The 19,598-nt window shown below is 43.2% G+C and overlaps 1 protein-coding gene across 2 annotated transcripts; it reads right to left on the bottom strand.

Annotated features, from left to right (window-relative positions):
- Window positions 1-384: 384 nt before the first annotated feature.
- Window positions 385-18,918, bottom strand: LOC118085305 (beta-1,4-galactosyltransferase 3). Of its 2 annotated transcripts, none has more exons than XM_035115825.2 (7): window positions 18,813-18,918; window positions 13,678-14,155; window positions 7,593-7,828; window positions 6,483-6,673; window positions 5,373-5,495; window positions 3,513-3,617; window positions 385-2,749 (listed from the first exon to the last, which is right to left on the bottom strand). In XM_035115825.2, the coding sequence occupies exons 2-7, from the start codon at window positions 13,928-13,930 to the stop codon at window positions 2,581-2,583; spliced, it is 1,077 nt and encodes a 358-aa protein (XP_034971716.1). In that variant the 5' UTR covers window positions 13,931-14,155; window positions 18,813-18,918; the 3' UTR covers window positions 385-2,580. The 2 variants fall into 2 exon arrangements, with proteins under 2 accessions (XP_034971716.1, XP_034971717.1); XM_035115826.2 differs by lacking the exon at window positions 18,813-18,918 and adding an exon at window positions 18,053-18,605.
- Between the last annotated feature and the right edge of the window lie 680 nt (window positions 18,919-19,598).

The raw sequence follows: 19,598 nt of genomic DNA, 5'->3' as shown, positions 1-19,598 counted from the left end.
AACCTTATTTAATTCTGCAGCTGGTTTGTAAAAATGTTTGTGGTGCCGTTGCCTAAGGACAGCAAGAGAATGCAGAGAGGTTGTGCAAGTAAATATTGAAGCTCCTCCATGCATTTCCTCAAAGGCATAATGCACACATGCAAAGTGGTCTGGAAACAACTGCTGGGGGGGGCATGACAAAGTGGTTGTATAGCTTCTAGGTGCATCTAATGCATTTCAGGCTACAGTACTAAAAGTAGAACCTATTTTTGGGGAGGGGGAGTAAAGTTTCAACAGTTCCTAGAAGGAAATGTTTTGCATTTTAAAGAAATTATACAACTGATATTTGCCCACTGATCCTGAGCGTTTTTCAATAAAATAGTACAGTAATTGGATTTGGGTGGGTGTTCAAAATGAAAGTGGGCTGTAATGCTTAGAATAGATAAATCACTGAGACTTGCATCAAGTCATGACTAAGTTGCATAGACTTCATTAGGTCTGCTCCTATGATTAAGCCTTTGTTGTTACAATTTCAAGTTGTCTGTCTGCAAGTCGCTCCGTAGATACCACCTGCCACTTCTCTTAGTGGATATGTTATCGTTTCCCCAGTATGCAAGGCAGATACAAGCCATGACTGTCTGCACATGCGTGCATCACGGCAACCTGGAAGTGGTCAGAAAATGGGCTGGACAGAGGTGGGGCGGACTTACCCGTGCTCCGCTGACACATGCAGGGGTCAGGAACACAACCCCTGTGCAAAATGGCCTCCACCTATACACAATGCGTACTGTATTTCGTGGGTGAAGTGGCCAATAGGAACTTGTGTTGGCCTCACCCTCAGTGATGCTGCACAATGCATAATCGATTAGCTGAAGAGAGCTTTTATGTGCACTGAAAAAGTGAGGTCATTTGCATCCCTGTGGAGCAAACCATGCCCTTATTGAAGCAGCTCCCTTAATAATATAGGGAGCTGTTTCATACGAAGTCATACTATTGTCCATCTAGCTCTCTAGTGCCCATACTTGCTGGCAGTGGCTCTTCCAAGATTTCAGACAGGCAGCCTTTTCCAGGCCTGCTTGAAGATCCTAGGGATTGAACCAGGGACCTTCTCTATGCAAGCCAGATGCTCCCTTCAGAATAATTGTGCAGTGGGGGGAATCCGGCCAGTACACAGGGCTACCCTTACGTTCCTGTTGCCTGCTTCACACCTAACAAACATTGTAATATGGTTGTTCTACACAAGATGAAGTACTGATGCATCTTCACTGTACAGTACATTACTGAATGCACTGCATAAGCAATTTGCAAATGCTTAATCTCTCACATGTCAAGTCCCCCTGCCATTTGCACTGAAATAAGTAAAGATGATCACCACCTGTTTATGGCGCAATCATCAGATCTCAAGGCATAATGAAGCGATGGAGTAAAAGCTTCTGTTGACTGCTTTGAATAGAAAGGTTATTAATTCTGCTAGAGGCTTGTGGGGGGAAAGGAAAGAAAAACCGAGAGTTGGTACCAGAAAGTTTAGCAGCACATTCCCAAGAGCTGACTGGTCCACATCAGGGATGCTCTAAAGAAAAGAGGCACAGTACAGGATGCCCTAATGGAAGACGCAGAAGCACTGTGCACCTTCTGTAAAGCAAAACCCAGCATTCTGACAAGCGCTTATATTGTGCATGGTCTCAAAGAGGACTAGGTGATCCTCATGGTCCCTTCCAACTTGACAATTCTACGATTCTATGAATATAGCAGAGTGCTACAGAGCTACATACACCTAGAAGCAGGTGTCTTAATTTTTACAACAAACGTCCACATGGGGTGCAAACCTTGGCCACTCTCACTCCTCAACTATCATTTATCTCTGTTTAAGATGGAATTGCTTTAGGGAGGAATGTGAACTAGGGAGTTAGCTCCTAACACCCATGCCTTACTGTAAAATGGCCATGTGCTCTTTTATATGGGAAAGAGGCAAATAACTCATTGGCTATAGTTTTCCCTTGCCGTGTACTGTATATCAGAAACCTCTGGAACAAATCAAAGCCCCTAAGGAGAGAAATGATCCTTCAGAAAAGCAGGTAATGATTGCAGCTGAGACAAAATCCTAATACTCAGTGCAGTTTATTTAAATTCATTGAAAAATAAACTTTTTTACAAAATTAACACTTTGAAACACATTTAATACTTAAGTGCCATCTTAAAGCGTTAACACTGGTGCAAGAGAACAGAATTTATAATGCAAAATGCAAGAGGTCTAAAATAGAACAAACACATGAATTTACGTTACATTCATACGGTTAAGAGGATACAGTAATGCCAAGTATCCACATCACAGTGTAACTGGTTATAAGATCTAACACTTGCTCTTCAAGAACTGTGCAGGTGAGTTAAGAATGCAGGGTTCAGTAGACATCGCACTTTACAGTGGCTGCATGCTTTTCCAAAAATACACAAACTTAATACTCGCGTGTTCATTCGTGGTGACTTTTATTATTATTTTACTTGTAAATAGACGCTTTAAAAATGCATCTTCATGTCTCTGTACCACACAATCCTTCTGTACCCAGCAAACTCCAGCACTGCAAGAGTCCAATGCTGCCAGAGTCAAGCTTTGTTTCCTTTGCTTTCGCCCTCAGGTGGTAGTACTGGTGGAGCCCCAATATCCACAGTAATGTTAACATACAGGTGGTACTTCTTCTTTCCCAAGAGTTTGTACTCCAGAGAATTCATCCCATCATCTTTCCATGTTTTTTTAGTGTTCAGTTCAGCAGGGCTAGAGGGGAAAGTAAAGGTGGAATTATGTGAGGCAGGGACAATAGAGAGAAAAATGCTAATCAGATATCAATGTTACAGGTCTAGGTTTTTAAGCAGAAATGAAGAGGAAGTTTTCTAGGGCTATGAAATGTGGATAGATAGAAGTTTTCCTTTGCAAGAATTTGCCTAAGTAGGAGGTGCCTCACCCAGGAATGTGCTATCAAGCACATGAAGCTCTTTCGGGAAATTTGGTGGCAGACTGAATACCTTCACGAGCAGAGCCTTCAATACCAAAAAGGCAAGGTGCAGCCAAAAAGCGGCATGGTTTTCAATCTATCTGAGTGCTATGAACCAAGGGCAGTCCAGTAATCTGCTTGGTGTGCCTCTGAGCATATACAGTATCTCTCAGCTCAGAGCAGCCACAACAGCTAAGGCTGAGAAGAGTTTCTGCGTCAGATGATGTAGCTGAAAGGCACCTCTGCTCTTCATTTATCTCCATTCCAGTAGAGCTGCTGGAATGCCTCAACTCTGGCTGTTGGCGAGATGTTTACCAATCAGGTATTTAAATATTTTGCTCCATCCTGCTGGTAGTTACATTGATAAACAATGAATTTGAGGTGCCAAAGACTACAAGTCTCTACTACTAAAATATATATCCTGGCTCAAAGGTGATGGTATGGTTTGATCTGGTGCGGATGCAATGTGTTACAAGCCCTGTCTGCTGGGAAGGGAAGTGTAGTGCACATAAAACTGGTTATGAAAAGAAGAAAATCTGTATTCACCTTCTAAGGTTCTGTACACGTTTAGCAGCTTGTCCATAGTCTATCATTTTGTAATGCCCAACATAAAGTGGAACGCGATCTATTCCCATTCCTGCTATAGCAATCCTTTTGAAGTGAAGAGATGGTGAAAACGTTAATTTACGAGCATAAGTACATGCATTTCATAAAAGTACATGCATTTCATAAAAATGGCAAAATCAAGGCAGACAGCAACAAAGGTGAAATGGTTAGGACTGGCATATTCTAAGAGTTCATGATTATCAATTATTTTCTGTCTAGCAGTGACACAGACATAAGATGGCTGGATAATTTGCTCTTGGTGGGTGGAATTATATAAGATCAGGTCATCCGTTTTCTTTCTTGTCCTACCTTGGGTGCATTGCTCTGTCTCTGCTCAAAAATGCCTCGCGAAACCCGAAATAACAGATTTTAGCACCAGCCTCCACTCTATATCAGGGTTAGATATAGCAAGCCGGTTCTTTGAAGTTCAATCTGATGAGCTTCAATGCTGTTCCTTAGAAATGGTTTTTCCTTTTTTTGAAAGGGGGGCAGGCATAGGAGTAACATTGTCCTAATACAACCACATATGCTGACAATGGCTTCACAGTCTCAGTGGCCAGAATGAAAGTCTATCAGGTCGGCGATGCCGTGTCAGATTTCTCTGCTTTAACTGCCTGATGAAGCACTGGGCCAAAGTGAGAACTGCAGTTATCAAGTCTACTTTCCAAAATACTTTCCCATCTGCTATTCTGCACTATTTTAAATTATTTATCATTCATTAACAAATTTTTAAAGGAGGAATTAGAGAAGGGGGTCTTTGGTGTCAAAAAAATTATTAGGCACCATAGAATCACAGGACGAGATCCTCAGGAATGGTCATTAATAACAATAAAATAATAATAATGTTATTTTTTTTAAAAAAAGGGCAAATAGGGAGCATGAAGAGCACAAAAACAATTTGGCATCACACTAAAGTTAATAATACATTTTTAACAACTAGAAAAATGGGGAAATAATTTTGTCTTTCAACAAAAATTAAATTTGGGGCCATCTTGAGGGGCGCAAAACATGGGTGGGAGGGGAGGCCTGGATACTGCCCACAGATTAGCCACATTTGCTTTGAACAGTGGTTAGAACAAAGTGTTCCATTTACATTTTTATATTCTGTCAACCATGTTTGGGAACAGGAAAAAACCCAGGAAAGATGAACAGAAATTTCACAAGACTTTGCCACATTAATGTTTGATAGGGCTGATCTTTGCTCAAATTAGCAACTGGCTGACATTTAATTCAACGCCCAGTAAGAAACCACCTTGTAGCCCCCTGTACACATCCCAATCTATTTAGCTGTCTGCAAAGGCTTGTATGGTGCCCCTTTATCTCAGACAGCAGTATTCTACCCTTTATCATAAACTGCTTTGGAAATTCCTGAGCAGCTTGTCACATCTTACAAGGAGTTTGGATTTAAAAACAAACAAACAACAGAGTGAAATTTTCTGTTTCCTGCAGTGCAGCTTCAGACTTGTTTATAGATTGTACAATAGAGCCCCGCCAAAGTCCTTGGAATAGCAGCTTTCAGAGGACGGTTTTTGAATGTTCTGCCATTTCAGCCAACTTTTCTCACACTTTTCTAGCTAAAGGTGCAAAACAGTACTTCTTTGAATGGAAAACACATTCCACACGCAAAAGGGCACCTTTAAATCCAACCCATCAAATGAAGTAATTACCAACCACTTTCTGAACAGAGGTCCTATTGAGTGATGGAGAGCTCTCACATCATTCTTTTAAACAGGCACAACTTAACTGTTGTTATGTTTGAATTTATCACAACCTTTTTCAACGCCTGTTCCTCAATAGTACCTTTCAGCAATGTCATCATCTTCACCATCTTTGTCCCAGAAGGTATTTGGAAACCCATTTATCTTCATGTAATGTTCTGGGGTCAAAGCAATTACACCACCAAAAAAGGACCAATATGGGAAACTACAAAGAAAAATAAACCTAGATCAGTTTACCAAAATAATAATATTGCACTGCACTGTGGAAAGCAAAGAGTACATTTGTCTGGCACAACAAACTAGACTACTATTTTTCTTTGGTCCTACAGGGAGCATCAGGACACAATGACTTTCACATTCATGCAAGTTTAGTGCTCCTGATGCTGTACCAGAAGTGTTGTGAATACAGGGAGTACTGTACGGTATTAGTTCTGGAAAAAGTTCAAGACTTCAGTATGCTTCAAAACACACCTTCCAAGTTTCTTCTCTTTTACATCTCAAGGTTAAGGCCATGATTTAAGCATACTTAGAAGTAAGAGAATACCAGAAAACAGTTTTTCCTTGCAACAGAAACAAAGCACTTTGAAATGTGCTTCCAATGAACACCAGGAAGGCACTTGCAGTATTGGCGCTTATACACCTCCTGAAAACTCATTGGCTTTCCTGTGTTGATGTATTTTCTACTTGTTTTATGAAGAACATTTTATTGTTGATTGTATGCTTCTCACTGCCACATTTTCCCTAAAGGTTTGTTGTATTTGCAAATAAAAATAAATTGCAAATACTGTAAATTCAATGGGACTTACAATCCCAAGTAAGATTGCAGTTCAAAGTGCCATACAAAAGAAGCGCATGCAGGAGAACACCTGTGTGGTTTTATGCTCCATACCCTAATTGATATGCATGCAATGTTAGAAGGTGAAAAGGAGTAGATGTATTCTATCCAACTGCTTCATAAACAATGAAATTGCCAGAACCTGCAAAAGTGCTGGTTGACTGCAAAGCACTTGGCCCAGTGTTAACCCTTATAATTTTTTAACATTATTATTTAATAAATTCATTTTAATTTGTACTATTTGCATTTTTGTACTACTTGTGTTACATTTCTTCTCCTCTCTCCTGCCCGACCCCAACCAATGGTAATATTATGGTTTATGGGCCTAGTATACCCTTTCCTTAGGATATTTATTACCTGTAGTATAACTTGTCAATAGCAGTGGAAAGGTGTTTGGGGAAATATTCATCACAGACATAAACATTATAATCATTCTCTGGAATGAGGTCCACATCATGCAGAAGCAGGCAGTCCCAGTCATCGTCTTTCATGGCCTCGCGGACTCCAATGTTAAGAAGCTTTGCTCGGTTAAATGGGCCACTTCCAGCCTGAAAAGAGAAAATGAAAATCAGCCTTAGAACACAATGATGGATTGGTTAGAGGGCACTCATAATATATTGTGTTGCTTTTGTGACACTGAGATATTTGGCATGCTAGGCGTATCAATCGTTGAAGAAACTAGTTTGCAGTCCAGCAACTGTGAGGAAAGACAAAACTAGTGGTTAGGAAGGGATCGCCACCTCACACAAGCAGCTGGACTATGGGACGAGAGATAAGGAGGCTAAAATAAGGGTGAAGAATAGCTATTAAGTAAAGAAGAACATGAAGAAAGGTAAGTGGAGAATGAGGATCTGAGGAAATGGAAGAAGCAAAATGGAGCTAATAATCACTGGACCAAGATTGCCAGCATTTCAGGACTGGAATTGCATGCAATATGTTAACAGCTGTAAAATGAAGTTTACATGGTTAATAATTAGTGTGACGGCCACAGAATTTGTAACATTCAAGCCTGATATCAATTGTACACATTCACGCCTAGAAATGCAAAACAACAAATTAATCCCTCCCCAAATGGCCTTCTCTTCAGTACTTCCCTTGTTTCTGATCTTTACATGTGATTTTATTTTTAATTTTTTAAAATCCCCAGCAGATCACGTTATTTTCATAGAAACATCCATAGGAAGAGTTTGGACTAAGCAGCACTCATAGCATGTACTCCATCTGGCATTAAAAAAGCAGCATGGCTGATTAGAAGATGAACACTTGCAATTTAGAAAGCAGCAGCATCCTTGACATTTCAACTTTTCAGATTTTGATTTTATGAGGAGCACTTTATAGACAGCCGTATATTGAAACTGCAGGCACATTCCCGTATTCTGTACTTATCAGACAACATTTGCGTTAGCTCATTTTATTAAAAAAAAATCATGTTAAAGAGACTTTCAGCGTGCCTTTGGTTTGGCTTACCTGATGAATCAAGTAGATACAGTAGTTAATCTGCTGACGCTGAAGGAAAGGATGGAGATAATAGAGGAAATGCTGCAAGTGTTTCTCATGATTCTTGTGTGGCACAATGACAGCAGTTTTGTAGCGAGCCTCACAATGGGGAGGGCTGTAGCGACCGCCTGACTGGACATACGGGTTTTTGCTGATGATCGTTTCTTCACTGGGTAGTGTGTCAAATGTGACGGATAAGGGTCCAACTGTATGAGAAGAAGGGTTAAGTGGGTGAGGAAGTGAGAAAAACCACTTTGAAAACCTGTCCAAATCTTACAAGTTTCAGAATAAGTTATTCATTGAGATAAAGTCTCCTACAAGGATAGTTGGTAGAGCACAGGTGCTGATTTAAACATTTTTCTTCTAAAAGAATGCGTGTGGGAGGCTCTGGCTGAGCTCAGACATAACTGACTAAACCACTAATTAGCATTAGGAGAGCAAGCCTTTGCAAGCCTCAGGCCTGTGCATTTCCCATCTCCTCTAATAAGGATGCAGAGGGGATTAGAAGCTTCTACTTCCATTTAAGATTAACTGGTTTAGCATTCCATCCAAACTCTAAACTGTGGCTAAACTAAACTGAAGCAAGCCAGCTTCATAAGAGTACAATTTGATTTGCAGCTTGCCTGAGCTTAGATGCCCCAGCAAGCTGCTGATAGTTTAAAATGAATGCTTCTTTGCAGTTGTGCAAGGATGAGTACATGATCCCAAGGCTCATCCAAACAAGGCCATTATGTCAGAATGCAAAATCAATTAGGGACAGGCACAAATCACCCAATTCCTTGCAATAACAAGCTAGTCAACTGCTTTCTTACAAACTCTAGGTAGATTTTTTAATTCCAACATGTTTTTTATATAAGTACTTCACAGAAAATATAAATAATTGTGGAATCAGTACTTAATTTGCCTTTAAATAGCAAGAGCTATTAAGTATACAATGCAGCTTCCTTGGGTCAGTGGGATCATAGCGCTTCAATTAACATTTTTAAATTAAAAGTGTTCCATTTTCACAATCAATAGCAGCCTTGATACCAGAGGCTGGTATAAAGCTATACATTGACCAACTCTATTTACTATTCTGATGGACTGATCCTTCTTATGCCAAGGGAACACCAATTGCTATGCCAGCACGTAGTTCAACATGACATTGCAGCAGCACAGCAAGGACACTACAACTAAATTGCAGATATAAGCTGGTTTAGAGCAGCGTTTCTCAACCGGTGTTCCGCGGCACACTACTGTGCCGCGGCACACTGGCTGGTGTGCCGCGACAAGAAGGGCGATTTGCACTGTCACGTCACTGACCCGCCGGAAAGGAAGCCGGCCGGGTCACGACGCGAGGCGAGCGCCCGCGTCGTGACCCGGCCGGCTTCCTTTCCGGCGGGTCAGCGCTGCCAATTGGCAGCCGCCAGGCACGTGACAATGCAAATCGCCCTCCTGGGGAGGAGGAGGCAGGCGGGGAAGGCTGCGCAGGGCTTCCCTTCGCCGGGCCAGAGCGGCGGCGGCTGCCTGGGGTGGCTGGGAGGGAGGCGGCAGCAGCTGCACGCCCGTGTCTGCCCGCCTGGGGTCTGTCCCCGCTCGCTCCGCAGGCTCTGCGCCTGGTGGGTCCGCCTGGCTACCGCGCAGCAGTTCTTCAGCGGCATGCTTTACCGGTACGTCTCCCCTCCAAACTAAACTAAATATAGGGCGGCACAGAGTTGGTGTGCCGCGGGATTTTTTTTCATAGAAAAGTGTGCTGTGGCCTAAAAAAGGTTGAGAAACACTGGTTTAGAGTGAAGGAGGAATGTAAAGAATGGATTTACTGCAGACTAGAGTATCCCTATACTCTAATCCTGTACAGTATAGAACAAACACTGGGTTCCTTCAACTCAAGCAAATCCAATGATTGCACCTGTACAAGGAAGAAACAGAAAACAGGAAGAGCATACTGTGTGTCTTCATGTATCCACAGGAGACAGACCACACTGGGACAAGCATTGTGAGTAACAACACTTGGCCACACTGTTTGTTGATCTCTTTTAATAGCTGAATAAATCACATAATTAGAATGGTCTGGAAAATAGTGACAACACCAGTAAGAATAAGCTATCCAGAACAAGGAGGATTAAACGGTTCAAGATATTCAGTTGGCTTCATGGGGAGGGAAAGGGTAAGGAGAGCATAGGAAGTCAAACCACACTTACTTAAGGAATATAAAATTAAAGCTAACATACCAAGTAATGATGATGATGATGATAATAATCCCCTGCCCATCTGAATGGGTTGCCCCAGCCACTCTGGGCAGCTTCCAACAAACTCTCTAAACTAGGAGGGTTCAGATCTGCTCTGAAAATTACACTGATTCACGTGGAAAAGGCTAAAGAACAGTTCTCAGTAAGAGTAATGGCAGGGGAGGACTTTGGTAATATGGCACCCTGGGCAAGGACAGATTTTGGCACATACCCCCCCCCCCCAAATATTCCTTATCTTCACAATAATTCTTTTTAGTGCTGTTGCTTTTTAAATGGATCTTCTCAGTAGGTGCCTGTATAAATATAGGTTTCATTATCATCACCATCATCACTACCATTATTATTTATTATTATTTTGCGCCCCCTCAGCTCAGCACCCTGTGCAAGGGAACCGCCTGCACCACACTACAATCCAGCACTAGTTATGGCCATGGTTGGTGCAGGAAGACTTCATTGATAACTAAGCAGATTATACTGATGATTCAATCATGGGTACACTCATCTTCTCAAAAAGCAGCACAGCCTACTGCAAACCTTACCCTTCAAGAATATGGAAATGAAGTTATTTCTTCTCACTACTAATGAGGACCCTAGACATTAACTGCATACAAAAGCAAAGAACACCATCTCTTCCACAACCTGACTACACCATTTCGATTGATTCAGCTATTATTCTTTTTTTTCCCTAGACAAGGACTGAAAGATTGACAGTGTCACTTTTTAAAGTGTGTGAATTTCATTACTGCAAATCTACTGCTTTCCCATCAGGAGTCACAGAATGGGAACTATACTTTGTCTGGCTCCTATTTGCTGATATTGCCACTGCCGCACAGAATGATTTGCACAAGCTTTATCAAAACCAAATGAATGCTGCCTAGGATATAGTACCGTCACAACTCCCTCTCATCTCACTCCCCACCTTATAATACTGGCTTAATTGGAATGTAATGAGAAGAAACGGAGGAACTTATAGTCCTCCAGATGTTGCTGAACTACAACTCACTCATATCTGATGGGAGGACAGGGACTGATGGGAGTTTGAGTCCAAGTCAGCATGCTTTTGCTAACCATAGTTAAGATTAAACACAGTTTGGGTTTGGATGACACAGCAAACTGGAGGTTATTCTAAAACATTAATAAACAATTCTGAACTCCCCGTCATGTGGAAAAACACAAGCCGAGGGTGATGACTTCGCTGCAAAGAAAGAATTGGTCAACTGAAATCATAGTGATGTTGGGTGATGGACAGGTGAGAGGCCTGTCAGAGTTGGGGGGGGGGCACAAGGAATCGTCCTGTCAGCCAGATCCTGTTCCCTACTCCTGTGCTAAACTAGGGCGAGCATTATGTCAAAACCAGTTTAGCAGTAAGAAAAACAGGCATTGGAATAGACAATGCAAGCACAAGAGCCGGTTCCCTACCCCTGTGCTAAACTATGGTTTAGCCTTATGTCAAAACCAGTCCAGCAGTAAAAAAAACAGTCAGTGGAGCAGACAATGCAAGCACAAATCCAGAGTTAGGCAGTTATTCAGAAGTAGTTACTGAAAAAGATTAAGTTTTTAAAAATAGCAATATGCAAGATAAGAGGTACTGGATGCTAACATCTAGCACACTGAAAAACATCTTAAGATGAACAGCAATTGTAAAAAAGGATAGCTACTTATAGCAAAAGCAACTGCTTCCAATGGAAGATTAATATAGGAAAGTAATGCAAAAAGAACACAATCCTACAACCCAATACAAAAGCAAGTTCACCAGCCCAATTAACATAGGGTTTCTTAAATTTCAACGACAAAGGCAAAAAGTTAAAAGGACAATCAAAATCTCTTGTCAGACTAATGTAGACTAATGTAGACTGAGTCTCAAACACCTTATGTATAAAAAGTCCAAGTGTTGGGCAGCATTTGTGAGTTCAGATTAAGATACAGTACATCAATGGAGCTTTGCTCATGAGGTAGCTTTAATAGCAAAGCAATACAAAGCCACTAAGGGATGCGGGTGGCGCTGTGGGTTAAACCATAGAGCCTAGGGCTTGCCGATCAGAAGGTTGGCGGTTCGAATCCCCGTGACAGGGTGAGCTCCCGTTGCTCGGTCCCAGCTCCTGCCAACCTAGCAGTTCGAAAGCAAGTCAAAGATAAATAGGTACCGCTACAGCGGGAAGGTAAATGGCGTTTCTGTGTGCTGCTCTGGTTCGCCAGAAGCGGCTTTGTCATGCTGGCCATGACCTGGAAGCTGTACGCTGGCTCCCTCGGCTAATAATGCGAGATGAGCGCCGCAACCCCAGAGTCGGTCACGACTGGACCTAATGGTCAGGGGTCCCTTTACCTTTAATACAAAGCCAAAGTTGTGTATCTGCTGTTGTATGGCAGATGTGTGAGTATGAATATTTGGAAGGCCTGGGATACCAAAATCATATCTCATCAAAGCCCAAGTTATGCAGAAAGTCAGATCATTGACTGCCCCTGTAGCATACAGCTATGACATCATCTAGAAGAAGGGAACAGTTGCTAAACCTGTCCCCCAGGCATAGCCCGGAATGCCTGAATATAAATTTGTCTGCTTTTGTGCCTGCATTTTGAGGATATAAAACTGAAAACACTCCTGAAGTAAACTGCCTTACTTTCATTAGTAATGTATAATGTAATGTATAATTGAGGGGGGGGGCAGTAAATACACACAGTACACTACCGGTACTTTATTGACTCAATAAAGTCAAAACTTATTTTACTGTTTTAACAACACAAAATGTATAATTTATTACCTAATTAGCATATCAAAATTGTATTATCATAGAATCATACAATCGTAGAGTTGGAAGGGACCCAAGGGCCATCTAGTCCAACCCCCTGCAATGCAGGAATCTCAGCTAAAGCATCCATGGCAGATGACCATCCAACCTCCGCTTAAAATCCTCCAAGGAAGGAGACTCTCCAACTTCCAGAGGGCAACTGTTCCACAGTCAAACAGCTCAAACACATGGGTCCACTGGAAGGTCATCCAATATCAAATCAATGTTTCCTGTACTAGCCAAGGTTCTCTAAGCACAACAAAACAACCATTTATGAAACACATAACAAAGACAATCCCCTGCCAGTCAAGGACAGAAACAAAGTAGTTGTTATACCGGTAGCTACAGGTATTTATGATGTTGTTTGTTGACTCAAAAAAGGAAGCACATACCGGTACATTGTTTAATGAAAATTCTGCAATTCCAGCACTGGAAAATACAAGCAAACAGGTGCAATTTCCCATCTAAATTATATATTCTAAAAGATTGATGTAATATTTGAAATTAATGCTACTAGGAAAGATGCTTTCACACATTGGTCCCAGTACAATAACCACCCAACATCGACATATAGGTAAAGCAATCCTAAAACTCAATCAGCTTAACTGGAGAGATGGAACGCAGCAGAGGTTTCCCTCTACCCAGTCCTGGCAGTGTGGGGTATGCTCTGTGAACAAGGTGGATCCCACTGCACCCAGCTGAGGTTCTTCTGGAGCCTAAGTCAGTCCAGCTACTACCAATGGGCCTGATCCAGGCCCCTCTGCTGCACCAGCCAGGAGCTGGCACAGTGAAAATTGGAAATTTTACTGTGTGTGTCCCTCCTTCTCCCTGAGCAGTACAACCAGGAAATGGAAGAGATGGTGGCTCCACTACTTCATAGAGCACTGCTGCTCCTAAATGGGAGTTAGGATCACAGCCAAATACAGCTTTCATGTGTAACTCAAATCATTAGGATGCATTACCAACATCAAGCTGCAAACAATAAGAGTGAGGAAGACAAAAGCAAGAATCCTTATTGTGTCTTTTTTATTTTATACATACCTAATATTGATGAATCAGTGCAGTACCGCATATTTGCCTTATCAGGAGCACGAGTGAACAAACTGAGATTTGTATAGACATCCTCTGTTTGTGAATAGTCCAATGGGGGAGGTAGCGGAAAAGAAGTCCGATATACAGTTGAATTGCTGCCTCGATACAGGATCAAGATGAATATTGCTTGAAAGATTATCAAAAAAAGCAGAAAGCAGGGATTTTCTACTCGAGAAAGGGACATTTTCTTTCCAAAAGCCATACTCAGGCTAAACACTTAATTCTTCAAGACACACCAACATTTTAACTTCATGGGTACAGTGCAATGGAACAGTAAATGTTCTCATTGGGCAGCTGAAGAAGGGAGCTAGCATCTTTGGAAAATGCCCAATGTTTTCACAGGATATAATGCAACCTTATTGCCGATCAAACATCTTAGATTTTAAACATCTTCTGTGCATATTTATTCATTCTTCTATTATCCAACCTGCAATTAAAATGAGAAAAGCAATGAAACGGTGCTAACAATACATTTGACTTCTAACTAGATATAATGGCATATGAACTATAAACTAACAATTGTTTGACCTCTTAGAATCATAGTTCCAGTCTAACCCCCTGCCAAGCAGGAACCATGTTAGGTGGGGTCCCATGTTCATCTGTTAGTGTGGTCCCAGATGAACCTGGGACCATGTTAGGTGGTCCCAGGTTCATCTGGTGTCTCCAGTCAAAAGCAGTTCAGCTAACATGACTATGAAAGCCCTCTGCCAGAAGCTTTAGAGCAGGGGTTGGCAAAAATTTTTAGCCGCGGGCCGGCCCACTGTCCCTCAGACATTGTGGCGGGCTGGAGAAGCGGGACGGGGGGGGGGGGGACAGGACGGGAAGAAGAGGCGAAGGAGGCAAGTAGTTCTCCTCCCCACCCCAGCCGCTGCGCTTACCTTACCTTACCTTACCTGCCGCAGCCGCTGCTGCTTCTCGTGGGTACAAGGCAGAAGAGGCTGAGTGGCAGCGGGAGGAAGAGGCCAAGCAGCGCGGGGACGTCTCTGTCAATCAAACACCACTGAGGTAAACCAGGCGTGGCGTTTGATTGGCAGAGCCGCCGCCGCTTGGTCTCTTCCTCCCGTCACTGAGATGATTTTGGCTCCACGCTGCGGGGCAGCCGCTGATCACGTGCAGCCACTGCCCACACATTGGCCAAGGCCTCACACACCTTTGCAGGCAATTGGCCACGATTGGCGCCCACCTTTGCTCGCACTTTTAATAGGAGGGAGGAGGAGGAGGTGCAATACATGAGAGGGAGGGGGGAAATGGCGGCACAGGAAAAAAATGGCAGCACAAAAAAAAATGAACAAAATCCCCACGGCGCATGCTGATCCACAGACCGTCCGTGGGCTGGATCCTGAAAGCAATTAGGCTGGATCCGGCCCACAGACCGTAGTTTGCCGACCCCTGCTTTAGAGAACAGCCACCAGTCAAGGCTTGATGAAACTGAGTTAGATGGATAAAAAGGCTGACAGCAGAAGCAGTTCCTTCTAGCCAAAGTAGGAGGGCTGTGACTTTCAGTTCATTTACGTATCTAATTTATATAAATGTATGAGCATTTATTGGAGGCAATCTATAGTCACCTGTTTCCCACTTGCCACTGTGGTGTGGAAGTAGGAACAGTTTCAAAATGCTGGTATTTAAAATTACGTTTTGGTGCGGATCACGATCTCCACACTTCAGATAAAATTCTGTTTTTTTAGCCAATAAAGTTTATTTCTGTTACTGAAACTCTTGTTTCAGGAGAAAGATTAACCCAAACATAATTATTACATATAATACAATAGGATCTAAAGCAGGGGTCCCCAGACTTACCGAGCGGCGGGCCAGTGCCCGCCGCGCCGACCGCGCGGTGGGCCGGACGGCAGGGGAGTGCGCGCGCAGCGGGCCGGAGGGCGGGGGAGTGCGCGCCCGTGCGCACGCGCACACGGGCGGAAAAAAAATCGGCGAAAATCGCTTGTGCGCATGCGTATGGGCCTCCCCCGACCCGGAAGTGCACCAGAAATGACCTCTTCCGGGTCGGGAGAGGCCCGTACGCATGCGCACAAAGGATTTTCGGCGATTTTTTGCCGATTTTTCAGATCGCCGCTGCGCCGCGCGCCTGTGAGAGCGGGCGGCGGCAGCGGGCGGCGGGGGTCGTCGCGGGCCGGATTGGAAGGCCGATTGGGCCGCATCCGGCCCGGGGGCCGTAGTTTGGGGACCCCTGATCTAAAGCAATATTGCAGTGTAGAGTACTCCTATTCAGGGTTCCAGTCAGTTGGCCCGGCCCTCCTTCAGGAATCAGAATAATCTACAGTATTTCTCCTCCCAACCCTAAGTTTTATGTTTCTCTTTTCCAACTGAGACTCAGCATTCTTTCGCTGCTAAGCATGAGCCAGTCCTTTTTGGTGGTGTGTTTGCCTAGATTTAAAATTTTAGAAACTGTGAATCCCAGGCTTCCAATTCAGTGAGAAATTCAAATATATTCAATACTTACTTAATTATTTATCAAACCTAAAATTGTTTTGCTGCTTTAACAATACAAAATACATAATTTAACACTTAATTAGCATAATATTATATTTATTTGTCATTTTTCTTAATTTTACAAAGCAATGCTATGCATACTTTATTCAGAAGAACAGCCCATTTTGCAAAGTGCATGTAAATGCAATATAGGACTGGACCCCTACTTTTGTACAAGCAAATATAACCAATACTGTACTAGCAAGTGAATGAGAGGCAGCACCCTATGCTACTTAAAACACAGGCATTTTAATTTTTGCCACCTAAGACATAGGCAAATAAAACTTGAAAATAGAAATTACAAATGTTGTAGTAAACAGACAAACCAAATGCATTACTTGGGAAGAAACCGCATTGCATACTCACAATATTAAGGACTGGCAACATATTTGGGTATCAAGATAAACTTGCAACAGCAATGAAAACACTGAGCACACCTCGCATGAATGTTCACAGGAATTATCATTTTCTAACACAGTAAAATAGATTGCTGTACATAAAACCATTACAAAACGTGTTTTAAGTAAACTGTTGTCCTAAAAAGCATTTTACTCATCCAGAAGAAAAAAAGAATTATTAATAATATATTTTCTCATTGCTGTTCTCATATATTATCATTTTTATTTGCTAAGCAATTGTACTTTATGGCCTTTCTTGCTGTTCTATGAATTATTATGGCAGCTGGGTGTTTTGAACTACTTGAATATAATCCCAGTAGTGCAAGAGTTTCAGTGTGGTTCACTGCTAGCTGGTTGACCCTCTCCATTCATCTGAGAACAGGTGTTTTTTCAACCAGACAGGGAAAGTTGAATGTAATTTGATCTGGCACTCAAACATGTCCTAGGTCACTGAAACAAGAATGACTGTTCTTTCAAATGGTCTTTGACTCTCAGGGTTTTCAAAATCCAGAACACAGCGTCCGTGAAGCACAGGGGAAATACTCACTTGATCTTATAGAACAGTGTAGCACACTATTAGAATATATCATGCCTGAACCCCCAATACTCTTTTTAATATCAGGAGTCAGTCATGGAACATGGGGGTGGGGAGGAATACAGAAAGATCGATACAAAGACTTTCAACCATATGCAGACTCTTCACAACCGCTGAGAATCAGCAGGATTGGTGGGGACATCTTAAAAGGAGGTAAAAGAGCCCTGCCAGCTCACCCTTTTCATAGCCAAGTGACCCAAGTCACATGCACAGATGCAAGTGGCAAGAAGCCTCTTGGAGAAAACTGCCTACTATACAACAGAACGGAATAAACCATCAATTGTGCAAACAGGGAGCTTGCGCATTCACACTGGAAGCCATTTTTGAATCTTCCATTAGGGTGAAGCTGGGTGAGCCATTTTTGAATCTTCCATTAGGGTGAAGCTGGGTGAGAGCTTCCTATTGAACACAATTGAGAACCTCAGGATTTTACCATAGCTGTGAATCAGTAATCCTCTAGCCGGTGGGGCAGGGAGAATTTTATTCTAGCCTGTATTCTTACAATGGTGGCTATTTCATCATGACATCTTGCCTTGACTCTGTTTGTACACTGCTTTGTGAGTCCTCAAAAAGTGACGAAAGCTGCTTTTAAAAAGCAAACCCCTCGCAGGTCTTTTGCAACTCGGATCTTCTTCTACCGTACATATGTGTGGTGGTGGGGGAACCCCTTATTAATTTATTTCTCACAAACATGGGCATAACCAAATCATTCAAAAGCTGCCCTCCCCAAATCAATCAAAACCAATACAAATCTGAAGTTTGCCCCTCCCTCCCCTCTTACAAAAGCCTGCCCCCGGCCCCACTAACAAAAATCCTGGCTTTGCCATTTTTAAAAATCACGTACCAAGGCCAGGAACACAGCCTGTTATCCCCACAATGCGTCTCTGAGAGGGATTAAGTCAGCGTATGACAGCTTGGACTCCTTTATTATCATCATTATTGTCACCCATAACTGTGACGTTTCGTATTTTTCCTCTGAGGGGAAAACAACCGTGGGGGGTGAGGGTGGAAGAGGAGGGTTGAGAAGCGGACGCAGCAGCGCTGGCAGAGGCGGGAAAATTTTAATTTAACCCACCCCCCCAAAAAACCACCCCATAAAAGTTGAAGCGCAAAGTCCCACCATCGCCTTACAATTCGCCACACAGCCCAAATCCAGGGCTGAATCCCGCGCCTTGAAATGTTTCACACCCAGCAAGACCCGAGTTAGGAAAAGCTACTCCGTGTTTGTGTGTGGAGACCGAGAGCGAAGCGAAAACCCCTCGATTTAGCTTTCGGTGCCAGTAGTAGGCGGCCGTCCCTCACCCCTATCTGCCCGTTTGCTTGTTTATACAAAGTATTTTTTTAATTATTATTTTAAAGGCTGCAGTCGAGCAGACTTTGAGAGTCGCGTAACTCACTCTTGCGGGACAAAGGGCAACTTTATATGTATTGCCTTCTTCCCCAACCCCCGGCCTGCTTGGGTTCCCGGCCCCCACCCGCCACCTCTGGACGGTTCACACGATGCCCCCGTTCCCTCCCCCCCCCCCGCAACCCACCCCGGCTCCCAGAGAAGCCTGACAAGCGAACAGGTGTCGCCGCCGAGGGCGAGGGATGGGGCTGCTCACCTGCCCGCCTGAGAGAACGCGCGTGTGCAACACTTCCGTCCAGAGGGCTGTCGTCGGGACCCTCCCACCTCCTCGCTTCATCCCCGTGTTTTTTGCATAACAAGGGTTTCTAGGACTACAGCTCCCGAGATGCAACGTGACGACTAGGCCCTCACGGTGGGGTTGCATGCTGGGAAACGGAGTCCACTAGGGCTCCTGCCTTAGCCTACGGAGAAGGAATCGGCGCCTGTCAGACGGAGTCTCTCCCTCTCCCTCTCCCTCTCCCTCTCCCTCTCCCTCTCTCTCAACTGACTCCTCCTCAAGCGAATCCTTCCCTCTCGTTCTCTGTAACACATTCATGCCACATACTTGTTTTTTCTTCTTCTTATCTAAAAAGCCTCACATGCAAAAGGCCCTTAAAAGCCATTTCCCGACCCCTCCCCATAGGGCAAGTGTTCCACCCTCCACATTATATTGGCTGTCCTGTTTTGCAACTTTCGCTGTGTGTTGCAAAACATAAGAGATATAAGTTGCACAGCTCTCGGGGCTATAACAATGTGAGAGTATCAACATTTCATAGCAGAAACATAACAATGCCTTTAGATTAAAAGAAAAAGTTGAGAAGCAGCAAATGCATCAGAATGACTAGTAGATCATGTGGCTGCCAGCTTCCACTACATTTATAGACATGCTACAATTGTTTTTAAGTATCATCACCATCAATTATTAAAACCAAGTTTATGCTTCCCAGTTAGTTTTTAAAATGCGACTTTATTTGGTAGGTTCAAGCTTAGTATATTGCTGCCT

Source organism: Zootoca vivipara, chromosome 4 (assembly GCF_963506605.1).
Source record: "Zootoca vivipara chromosome 4, rZooViv1.1, whole genome shotgun sequence".
In the NCBI taxonomy this organism is placed as follows: Eukaryota; Metazoa; Chordata; class Lepidosauria; order Squamata; family Lacertidae; genus Zootoca; species Zootoca vivipara.
The sequence above is the reverse complement of the archived record's forward strand: the minus strand, read 5'-3'. Positions and strand labels throughout refer to the sequence as shown.

Coding starts and splice junctions, on each gene's coding strand:
- LOC118085305 (XM_035115825.2), bottom strand. CDS start 13,930: ATGGCTTTTGGAAAGAAAATGTCCCTTTCTCGAGTAGAAAATCCCTGC. Junction 3,618..5,372: donor GATGATGACATTGCTGAAAG/GTACTATTGAGG, acceptor TCACTTCAAAAG/GATTGCTATAGCAGGAATGG. Junction 2,750..3,512: donor CGTGTACAGAACCTTAGAAG/GTGAATACAGAT, acceptor TTTCCCCTCTAG/CCCTGCTGAACTGAACACTA.